This window comes from Ursus americanus, chromosome 7, assembly GCF_024610735.1.
Source record: "Ursus americanus isolate L20-20 chromosome 7, mUrsAme1.1.p, whole genome shotgun sequence".
Lineage (NCBI taxonomy): Eukaryota > Metazoa > Chordata > Mammalia > Carnivora > Ursidae > Ursus > Ursus americanus.
In genome coordinates, this window is record NC_142133.1 from 35,484,138 (window position 1) to 35,496,297 (window position 12,160).

General features: G+C 38.2%; 1 protein-coding gene across 2 annotated transcripts in view; it reads left to right on the forward strand.

Moving 5' to 3' along the window:
* ANXA4 (annexin A4) overlaps window positions 1-10,723 on the forward strand; it is a 151,708-nt gene extending 140,985 nt beyond the window's left edge. For both annotated transcript variants that reach the window (XM_045788172.2, XM_045788171.2), the window contains 4 exons: window positions 2,286-2,381; window positions 3,159-3,217; window positions 4,190-4,312; window positions 9,655-10,723. In XM_045788172.2, coding sequence (XP_045644128.1) covers window positions 2,286-2,381; window positions 3,159-3,217; window positions 4,190-4,312; window positions 9,655-9,714 — 338 coding nt within the window. In that variant the 3' untranslated portion in view covers window positions 9,715-10,723. The remainder of the gene's footprint in view (window positions 1-2,285; window positions 2,382-3,158; window positions 3,218-4,189; window positions 4,313-9,654) is intronic.
* Window positions 10,724-12,160: the final 1,437 nt, after the last annotated feature.

The window sequence follows — 12,160 nt, forward strand, 5'->3', positions numbered from 1 at the left end:
AAAATCTTCAGTACATCAGTGAGCAATAAAATAAAATTGTTGGTTGACATTTATTGCTATTTAATATCCAAGTTGTAAAGCTAATAGAAGTGATTTCTTTAGGGAGTATGTTGTATAAGATAAATAGTGGATAATTTCACATTTTATTTCCTGTGTGTAATGTTTCTAATTTGCTTCTGATAATGCTTAGTCTTTGTAATGTGCTTTTAACTTCTTTGGGGAAAAAATTTGTAGCACATTTTGTCGTCGGGTTTATTTTCTTCTTGTAAACAGCAGTAAGGGTTTAATAAGATATTTCATCTTTTATGTAAGCTCTTTAGGTCTTTATGTTGCATCATAATTTTATAAACCCACCATGCCTTATAATCGCACACAATTTACAAAACCTCTGGGAAATTTGAGAAGAATGAGTTTGGTAAATTGAAAACATAAAGTAATTGAAAATTACAGCACATTTGGAAGTTGCATTTATTTCAGATATTCCACAGTGACTAAAAATAGGTGATTACACCTGTTAATAAATGTCATGGGCTATCGTCAGATGCACTAACTTCTGACTCAGATCCTTATTTCTTTGCTTTCCCTTCCTTGCCAGATGGCTAATTACATATATCTCCCCCTGGTGGTATCTTCCAAGAATTGCAGGTCCTCAAAAATTGTACATAACTAACAATTTTCACTTGTAGGCACAAGTCAGTTGTTGGCAAGTTATAAAATATCTGCTTGTAAACCACTGGAAGGAAATCTAAGCACTATATGGATAAAAATAAACTTCATAATTTTCTTACCAACCAACAATAATAGTGAGGTTTCAAATAACTAAAGTTTTAATTGTCTTCTAGGTGCAGTGCTAAGCATATTAAATATTTTTTTTATTATTATTTGACAGAGAGAGAGAGCACAAGCAGGGGGAGTGACAAGCAGAGGGAGAAGCAGGTTCCCTACTGAGCAGGGAGCCCGAGGACCCTGAGATCCCAGGACCTCAGTCCCAGGACCCTGAGATCATGACCTGAGCCGAAGGCAGAAGCTTAACCAATTGAGCCATCCAGGCGCCCCCAGTCTAAGCATATTATAAGCATTGGTTGTTGCAACATCCCATTGGAGCAGTCATTATTTCCCCCATTTTACAGTGGAGAAAATTGAGGCTTAGAAAATGTGTCAATTAGATCTTTTGATTCTAAGCGATAGACACAGACTCCAACTTAAGTAAGAAGAAGAAATAATACAGAATGGGACAAGAGGGAATATGGAAAATACTGGTGGTTCATTGAATTGAAGGAAGAGCCGAACATTTCCAGGAAGTACAGAAATCAAGCAGATCTGGGGATCTCAGTGGAAGGGAGTCACATATTTTATTTGTAAGGCAGAGTTTCCAAAAGTCTGGTCTTCATTGAAAATGCTGATTCTTGAACCCCTACTTCAGACCGGCTGACTTCGAATCCCTGGAAGTGACATCCAGGAAGTTTCCTAGGTTTCCCAGGTGATTCTTATGTTCTCTAGGGTTAAAGATGACTCTGCTTTTGGCCATCCCCACGATCTGCTCAATTTAAAAATCCCCAGTGGGGTAAGACTGGCTCTGGTCCAGTGAACTGCCCACTCACTTGGTAGAGCTTATGGTGTATGTTGAGGGGCAGGGGTGTCCCTGGATTGACAGACCTGTGAGAATCACCGTGATGGGGCCTGGGGCAGCACCCCAAAGAAAGCAATGTTAAGAAGATAAAACAAATATCCACTCTAAGAAGGCTCCAGAAGGAGGCAGTGAGAGGAAAATAGGTTCATCACATTCAAATATACTTGGCAAAAGGTGAAAAAAATTAATTATGTTACAGTCTATTAAAAAATGCAACCATCTGTTATCAAATGTGATTGAGTATTGAAGGGGCTGAATTGCTCTAGTTTTGATGAGCCAAAGGAAGATGAACAAACAGGTGATTGCCAAGGCCAAAATTACAAAAAGACAAGTTCTACTCATTAAGGGAACAATGACAAAAGAAAGCAACTCTCTCCAGACATTATCTCCATTTTATGTGTGAGAAAGCAGGGTCCCAAATAAGGGAAAGGACTTGCCTGATATCCTCCAAGAGGCACAATATTCCTTCATCCTCCCCTAGCATCCATTCTACTTGCCACATGCCTCCCGGGTTCTCACTGACATTGCTAACTAATTTCCTCTTGATGTATGCCAAAGAATAAAGCGTGAGCTCTAGAAAGACGCTCATTCTCTCTGTAAATTTAGTTTCCTCTATTCTTTATTATTTATAATTCCACTTTGTTACTGTTCACAGTGTTTGATGAATACAAAAGGATATCACAGAAGGATATCGAGCAGAGTATTAAATCTGAAACATCTGGTAGCTTTGAAGACGCTCTGCTGGCCATAGGTAAGCTGGTAGGGGGTGGGGAGGGGAGAAACAAGTGTTTACAGACTTTCCTCCTTACCAGTTTGTTGTCGTGGAGATACAGTTTTTTGTTTTCAGGGATTAAAAAAAAATGTTTAAATCACTTATAATAAGATACAGAATTTTAAACAAAAAGTATTATATATGATCTGATTATTATTGTATTATGTAGTTTTATATATATATATATTTTTTTTTAAAGATTTTATTTATTTGACAGAGATAGAGATAGCCAGTGAGAGAGGGAACACAAGCAGGGGGAGTGGGAGAGGAAGAAGCAGGCTCCTAGCAGAAGAGCCTGATGTGGGGCTTGATCCCATAACGCCGGGATCACGCCCTGAGCCGAAGGCAGACGCTTAACCGCTGTGCCACCCAGGTGCCCCTGTAGTTTTATATATTTTACATCCTCTGTGCCTTTACATCTCAGTATACTGGAAAGATAATCCCATATTAGCTGCATCTTGCAAGTCTATGAATGGTTAGAACTAATACCAGTTTCGTATGGTACAGATAGTAATCATTTTGAAACTATCCTGCCTTTTGCTTTAATTGCCTTTATTATTTCTCCAATTAATTACTTTATTAATTACTTCTCCATGGCCTATGTTCATAAAACATTGTTTTGCTAAAATTTTTCCGACAAACCAATCGAGAGATATTATTTCATACCTCGTAGAGACAGAGGGAACAAGTATAATTTTTTTCACATAGATTTTATCTGTAATTTTGTTATTTCCTTTTTTTTTATCTCTTTAACAGTCAAGTGCATGAGGAACAAATCTGCATATTTTGCTGAAAGGCTTTATAAATCTATGAAGGTAAATGGCCTCATTTTTAGCATCCGAATGACTCCAACATGTCTTATGTCCGCCTTCATGTTTATTTCTATTTCCCACACAAATTAACCAAAATCAGCCTGAGATTTTCAGTTCAATTCATCAGATACTTCGCTGAGTGCCTGCTAGTAATACGAGGTAATATTTCTTGAGTCCCTGTAACATGTGATCACTGTTCCTAATGCTGTATACATACGGATTAATTTTATCCCTACAACAGCTGTATGGGGCAGGTACTGTTATTAACCCCCATTTTACAGATGAGAAAACTGAGACTTAGGGAGGTATGCAGTTTGCCCAAGGTCCTCAGTGAGGATGTAACGGAGCAGGGATGCAAACACTGGCAGTCTGGGTTCAGAACCCAAGCTCCTAACCACGCATTGTACTCTGTGCACAGACACCCTTGCTGGGAACCATGGGAGGTGCAGGAGAGATCAAAAGGTAGGAAGGGGAAGGCAGGTATGGGCAGAACACCAATAAGAACAAAATAGAATGTAAGACAGTAGTTGAGGACCCAAATATATAAGAACACAGAAAGAAGAGTATTTTTTTTTCAATATTTGTTGAGGGGGTGAGGATCAGAAAAGACTCTATAAAGAAGTTGGTATCTGTGAGCAGGACCTTAGGGAAGTTTTACATTGGGGGGGATTTCATATGGTAGGAAGGCTGGGAAAGCTGGGGAGGGAAGGAGGACGTTCACGGGGAGGAGTCACTGCAGGCGAGGCAGCAGGCTGAGAATGCAGAGTATGTCTCCAGTGGCAGGGAGCGGTCATCTCTGGTCAGAGCACAGAACGTTGGAAAGCCTTGAACGCTGTGGTGAGGAGCAGTATTCCACGGGCTTTCTAAGGTTGTGGTGCAAAGGCCATCATCAGGAGAGCCATGCAGAGCTTTGCCTTGATAAGCTAAAGAAGAGCGCTGTCTGAAAACCAGCATGGATCTTCTTGTCTTCCTTAGGGCTTGGGCACCGATGATGACACCCTCATCAGAGTTATGGTTTCTCGAGCAGAGATTGATATGATGGATATCCGGCAAAACTTCAAGAGACTCTATGGAAAGTCTCTATACTCCTTCATCAAGGTAGGTCACGAGAGCCCGGCCTTGGCCCAGGGGAAAGCTCTGAGGAAAGAAAGGGGTTCTAATCTGGGCATTCAGACACTTCTTAGCTGCTCCCTGGCAGATAGCATCCCCTTTAAAGATGGTACTCTAATGCAGGTATTTCCGGTTTCTCTCCTTTCACACAGATGTTTAAATCTCTGCCAGGTTAAAAGCTGGAAATGTTTGGCTTCTAAATATAGTAATTATTTCATGTTGACCCCAGACAGAGAAAGAATATATTTTAATGAATACTTCTAACAATGCAGTTTCCTTGTCTACCTGCTTACAGTGAAAGGTACACAACTCAGTCGGTCAACCAATCGGTGGGTCATCCCACCCGGGCCAGCTGAGGTCTGCTGAAAACACGCGAAAGCATATTAGTTACCCTGGATTACTGCCTTTCTTTACCTGACAGCACACTTCCAGGAGTCCTAACTTGGCACAGGGGTGAAGAGAAATGACTCACATCCCTCAAAACCCTTCATTACTGGGATTTTGCTTCCTGAGGAAGCTGGAAGGGTCTCCTGACTATGAAGCCAAGACCCACTTCCCTAGAAACCGGTGCTGCCTGCACAATAAACTTCAAATCAGGATTTGTTCCATGAATTAAATATTCTGAACCCAACACATAGCTTGCAGAGTATAATTATGAGGTGATTTGAGCTGCTGAGCTTGTTACTATGTATACAGGCATTTAGGAACTTGTTTCCATTTCTGGATGGCCTATGAGGTACCTTTATTTTGCAGAGCTGAAATACAGCTAGCTGGAAGTAAAATACTTTAAAGATTCAAAGATGACCATAAGGGGAAAATATATTTCTACTATATAACATAGAGTTAATATCCCTATATGGAGAGCTTCTACAAATCACTAAGAAAAAGGAGAAAAATCCAAAAAGAAAACATGCACTTACTTCACGAAAGATGAAACACTAACAGACAATAAATGTATAGAATGTTTAATACCAGTAATATACAGTGAATTGCAAGTAAAAACAAATCACCATCTTTCACCTCATACCTTAACAAAGTTTAGAGAGATCATAACCAGCACTGAGAAGGGCTTGGAGAAAATTCACCATCTCTTATGGAAGGACTGTAAACTGGTCTAACCTTTCTGGGAGGCAACTTGGCAATAAATGTTTGTTGTTGTTGCTGTTGTTGTTGTTTTAAGATTTATTTATTTGAGAGAGAGCACAAGTGCGCAAGTAGGGGGAGGGGCAGAAGGGGAGAGAGAGAGAGAAGCAGACTCCCTGCTGAGCTCAGACCCTGATTCAGGGTTCAATCTCAGGACCCCGAGATCATGACCTGAGCTGAAATCAAGAGTCAGACCCTTAACTGACTGAGCCTCCCAGGCGCCCCAGCAATAAATGTTTAAAAAATAAACCATACCACTTACTTAGCTATTACAGGTTTAGGAATTTCTTCAGAGAAAATAACAAAATAAAAGTGCTCTAATCCACAGAACGGGAGAAAATATTTGCAAGTCATATTTAGTAAGGGTTTACTAGCCAGAATATATAAAATGTTCCTGCAACTCAACAAAAAGACAAACAACCCAATTTAAAAATGATAAAGGATTCGAATAGACATTTCTCCAAGGAAGATGAACAGATGGCCAATAAGCACATGAAAAGATGCTCAACATCATTAATCATTAGGGAAATGCAAATCAAACCACAATGACATACCACTTCATACCTACTAGGATGACTATAATTTTTAAAAACAAAAACAGAAAATAACAAATGTTGGGGAGGATGAATGAAATGAAATTGAAACCTTAGTGCATTGCTGGTGTGGATGTAAAATGGTACAGACACTGTGAAAAACAGTCTGCCACTTCCTCAAAGAGTTACACATAAAAAAAAAAAATTAAACATAGAATTACCAAATGACCCAGCAATTCCACTCCCAGGTATATACTCAAAAGAAATGAAAATGGGGCTCTAACAGATACTTGTACACATTAATAATGTAAACATTATTCATAATAGCAAAGGTGGAAACAACCTAAGCATCCAGCAACAGCTGAACGGATGAACAAAATGAGGGAGATATATATATATATATCTCCATCAGAATGAAATTCTGATACATGGATGTACCTTTGGAACATGCTAAGTGGACTAAACCAGACACAAAAGGACAAATATTATGTGAAAACACATAGTATGATTCTATGTACTTACACAAAATATTTAGAATAGGTAAATTCATAGAGACAGAAAGTAGATTAGAGGTTACCAGGGGCTAGGGGGAGAAAGGAAGTGGTGGGTTATTGGTTAGTGGTTACACAGTTGGGGAGATGAAAAGGTTTTGGAAATAGACAGTTACACAACAATGTGAATGTGGCACTGAATTGTACGCTTTAAATGGTTAAAATGGCAAATTTTGTTATAGATATATTCTACCGTAATAAAAGAGATTTATGAAAGAATTTGAATAAAATCATTTCACGAAAGGTGGAAAATGTCAACTAATTATTATATTTTATCATAGTTTTATTTATATTTATATTACTTTATGTTATTTATATTTGTATAAATTATATGGTATGTACTTATGGTACATAATTCACTATATATTATTATTTTTGTTAACCAATAGGGGATGACTCAAATAAATTATGGAAAATTTATACGATGTAATACTATACAGGCACTAAAATGATGGGGTACAAAAATATTGACTGGCTCAGGCAACATCACTATAAATATATTTACATTATATGTTTGTATATATATAAATACGTAAATATGTATGTGTACACACACAACACTGGAAAAGATTAAAAATAAAGAATACATTGCCCATTTAATAACAGTTGTCAGAAGGACCAGAACAGATATATAAAATATGTCAATAATAGAAAAAATGACAGGGATGCCTGGATAGCTCTGGGTTAAGTGTCTACCTTCAGCTCAAGTCATGATCCCAGGATCCTGGGATCAAGTCCGGAGACGGGCCTCTGCTCAGTGGAGAGCCTGCTTCTCCCTCTGCCTGCTGCTCCCCCTGCTTGTCACTCTCTCTCTCTGACAAATAAAATCTTAAAAAAAAAAAAAAAAAGATAGAAGGGATACATGGGTGGCTCAGTTGGTTAAGCATCTGCCTTCGGCTCACGACATGATCCCAGGGTCCTGGGATCGAGTCCTGCATCAGGTTCCCTGCTCAGCTGGGAGACTGCTTCTCCCTCTGTATGCTGTTCCCCCTGCTGTGTGCGTGCTCTCTGACAAATAGATAAATAAAATCTTTAAAAAAGGAAAAAAAGACAGAAGTAAGACAAAAATGTAAGTTATAAATAAGCCCTCAGGTTATATAAAAATGTAAAATTCTAGTCTGTGCTGTTTATGAGGAACAACTAAACCACAGTGACATGTAAGCAGCTTAAAATAAAGGCAGCTTACATTTGACAATATAAAAAAGAAAGCAGGGATTACACTATCAGGAAAAAGAAGAATTTAAAGAGAAAAAGCATTAAATAGGAAAAAATGGATCACTTTATATTAAGAAAGGCAGCTATTCACAACAAAGATTAAACTGTCATGAAATGTTAGGTGCCAAATAAGTATTGCATTCAACTCTATAAATAAGAAATCTGAAGCTCTGAAAGAAGACATAGATGGTAATAGTATGCCAGATAGAGTTTAACAAACACATTCTTATTCTTCGGAAGATTGATGAGGCAAAGCATAAAGAAGGATACATTACGATTTATTTTAATAGCTATATATTAAATTTTGAATCCTATAGACAGAGATTTGCGCTTCCATTTATTTATTTATTTATTCTTTTTTTAAAGATTTTATTTATTTGAGAGAGAGAGCACAAGCAGGGGGAGGGGCAGAGAGAGAGGGAGAAGCAGGCTCCCCGCTGAGCAGGCAGCCCGATGTGGGGTCCATCTCAGGATCCTGGGATTGTGACCTGAGCTGAAGGCAGATGCTTAACTGACTGAGCCACCCAGGCACCCCATCTTTCTTTTTTTTTTTTTTTTTAAGATATATTTACTTGATTTAGAGAGACAGTGCAGGAGGGAGGGACAGAGGGAGAGGGAGAGAGAGAATCTCAAGCTGACTCCCGCTGTGCATGGAGCCCAATGCTGGGCTTTGTCTCACAACTGTGAGATCATGACCTGAGCGGAAATCAAGAGTTGGACTCTTAACTATCCCAGCCACCCCGGTGCCCCGAGATTCCTCTTTTCTCATGCCTATGAAGCACAAACAAAAATTGGTCTATTAGACCATAAACAATTATATGTAGAAATTATAGCACTTTCTGGAAGGCTGTTTTGCAACACGTATTGAAAGACTTAAGAAAATACATGATCACTAATCTGATAATTCCCATTTTATGAAAACTTACCCCTATGAAATCATCAAGAAATGCACAAAAATTTAACTATAATTGCTTATTGCAGCAGTGTTTATAATAGTGAAAAACTGGAAACAACAAATATGTAACAATGGGGGAGGGTGATCAAATAAATTATTTTACCTATATACGATGGAATTGCTTTTAACCATTAAAGAATGATGTTGTAGAAGAATATTTAATAAATAGGGAAGTAATCCACATTACGTAAAAAAAGCAGAATACAGAACACCGTAGCCCACACAGGAATCTATACACATAGAAAGAAATCTGGAAGGATATGCACACCAAAATGTTAAGAATAGTAATCTCTGGATGGTGGAATTAGGACTTTTATGTTCTTCTTTTAGGTGTTTTTTTTTTTTTTAAGATTTTATTTATTTATTTGACAAGAGAGTGAGCACAAGTAAGGGAGAGCAGCAGGCAGAGGGAGGGGGAGAAGCAGGCTCCCCACTGAGCAGGAAGCCCAACTCGGGGCTCAGTCCGAGGACCCTGAGATCATGACCTGAGCCGAAAGCAGACAATGACTGAGCCACCCAGGTGCCCTTTCCTTTAGGTCTTTATTCTCTACATTGAACATGTATTATTTTTGCAATAAAAAAATAGCAGGTGTTATTTTTTAAAAATACCTCTCTGAGCAAAAGCCAGACAAGATTGAAAAAGTTTAACACAGGGGGCGTTTGGGTGGCGCAGTCGTTAAGTGTCTGCCTTCGGCTCAGGGCGTGATCCCAGCGTTCTGGGATCGAGCCCCACATCAGGCTCTTCTGCTGGGAGCCTGCTTCTTCCTCTCCCACTCCCCCTGCTTGTGTTCCCTCTCTCGCTGGCTGTCTCTGTCAAATAAATAAATAAAATCTTTTAAAAAAAAAGAAAAAGTTAACACAGATGACTCTGAGCTGTGTATTCCATGTCGAAACCTATTTATCTGACTGTACCTTTGCTTTGCTTGCCCCCAGGGAGACACATCTGGAGACTACAGGAAGGTACTGCTCATCCTCTGTGGAGGAGATGATTAAAATACAATACAAGAAGGATAGGAGGATTCCCAACACTTTGGATTTTTTTTAAGTTCATTTTTCTACACTGCTATTAGCATTATCTCAGAATGCTTATTTCCAATTAAAACGCCTACAGATGCTTCCTAGGGTATAGACTGACTGTATTATTATTCATCTGTAATTACTCACTATGATGCTTTAAAGCTGTACTTGCATTTCAAAGCTTATAAAACCTAAAAGGAGATTTAAAATTAGAAATAAAAATGTACTCCATGTTTTTAACAGATCTCTTCTTTGTGTTTCACAGAAATTGGAATATATTAAATTTATTTCATGGTTTTGATGAAAAACTATTAAAGTGAAAGACTGAAAGACTGTCCTAAAATCACTCTGCTTCCCTAAGTCTATTTTCAAAGTGGCTAGTAATTTCTTGATTTGAAATTGTGAGCATCTAGTTTATAAGAATATCCAATTTGCTGTTTCACCTGGTCAAACTTTGAAGATATCCAATAATCTGCTTGGTTTAGATTTTGTCTATACTCTTAGTTGATCTCTACAAAAGTTTGCATGGGAGACTTCCTTCCTCACATCTTATATTAAGATTATTTACTTTCTCCAGGTTGAAGTATACCCAAATCAGCCACTTACCTGAACAAATTAAATTCTTTGTGTGGTTATACAGATCATATATGTGTGGTTAACAAACATAAATGCTGAACATTCCACAATATTATGGTTAATATCTTAATCTAGCTGGAAGATGAATGGAAGAAAATTAAGTGTCCAACTAGGTATTATTTTGGTGATGGTGTACTGTTCTGAATTTACTTTTACTTAAAGGAATTTTTTTGTGCTAAAAATAATTTTTAAAATATTTTTCAATTTTGTTGATTTGTACTAATTTACATTTGCATTGTGTCTTTCAACTCTAGAATTATTCTGAAGTTGTACTTGATTTTATTCAAAAGTTCAGTTTGTATACAACATGGAAAAATAATTTCAATAAAACATGGTGTCTTTAAAATGAGGTATATTCTTTCTGTAATTGACTTTTCCACGGTCTTTAAAAAAACGTGTGTCATTTAGCTTCTGTTAGAAACTACAACATTAAGAAAAAATAATATATTTAGTCACATATACCAAACACTACTTAATGGTATAAAATAACGTATTAATTTATTCTCCGAAAATGAGTGATGCTTTCTGTTCTACCAAGTAGAACATTTGTAGTAAGTAAGAATAATTGCCTTCTTTGTTCATTCTATAATATCTGTTGTATTTTGATGGATGAAATATAAAGGGTTTTTTTTTTCAATTTGTTTTTACTTGCCTATTGTAAATGCTTGAGTTATTGGTGAAGGCTATTTGTATGAATACTTAGTCATTCCCATTAATTATAGGAAACAGTACCGCTGCTTTGATACCTACCTAGAAAAGTATGGAATCTCCAACTTTATTTGGCTTTGGAAGCATTACAAATTTTTGGTATTTTATCTTTAAATTATATAGTTAACTTAGCCAAAATTTTAATACAAATTGCATTTGCTGACTGAAAGCAGGATAAGGCCACCTTGGAGGAATGTTTTTTTATTGTCAAAAACAAGCATGACTCTGGAATATAATTATGAGGCAACTTTGTTTTTCTCTCCCACTGTTCATCTACATTTATTCATGGGCCTATCTCTTCTCCTGGCTTTAGATGGAAATACAGATAGAGGATAGAGCTGGGTCTTTTCTGGTCACTGTTAGGTTTTAAAAAGTCCTACTTTGCATCCCTTAAGGTCATTGTAGTAATTAATATGTCTAGTCAAAATTCCAAACTTGATTTACAGTTGAAGCTTCTTCCCTTGTTTAGCTCTGGCCTATTGCCAGCAGGAATAAAGAATATGGTGGACTTCTCTTCTTTCTCCACCTCATTTCTTCCACACGCCCAGCCTTCCACCCCAGCCCACACTTAGCCAGGGTTGTAGCAGGAGGGAGAGTAAGGGGAAGCAGGGAAGTCCTTACCTGACTGCTCGTGCTGCGGTGGTACAGGGTCAGCACTGTGTACCATTGACAGTTACTTAACACTGATTCTTAGGGGCATTCTCCTGGGTTCCTTTATCAATCCCGTCACCAGGGAACCACTCGTCTTCTGTTCCTTTGGCAAGGCAAATGTATTCTCCTTTTCCAGCCCCTAGGAAACTTGGTGATACCCTCAGGTGCTCTTTGCTGAAGTCAGTTTGTCCTTCCACCCAGACCTCTAGGACAGAATCTAAGATGATCCCATGCTGGCTGTCTTCTGGTGGCCCACACTTGTTCCGTGGGAAACACTTGCACATCTTTTGTGCTGACAAATTCTGGGCATGACTGATGCCCTTGCTGCCATTCCTCTGTCCCTCTCCTCCCCATCCCCCACCAGGCTGCCTCAGTCAGCCTCTCCCCATTCAAATTTCTCAGGGATGAGTCAGACGCCAGTCCACTG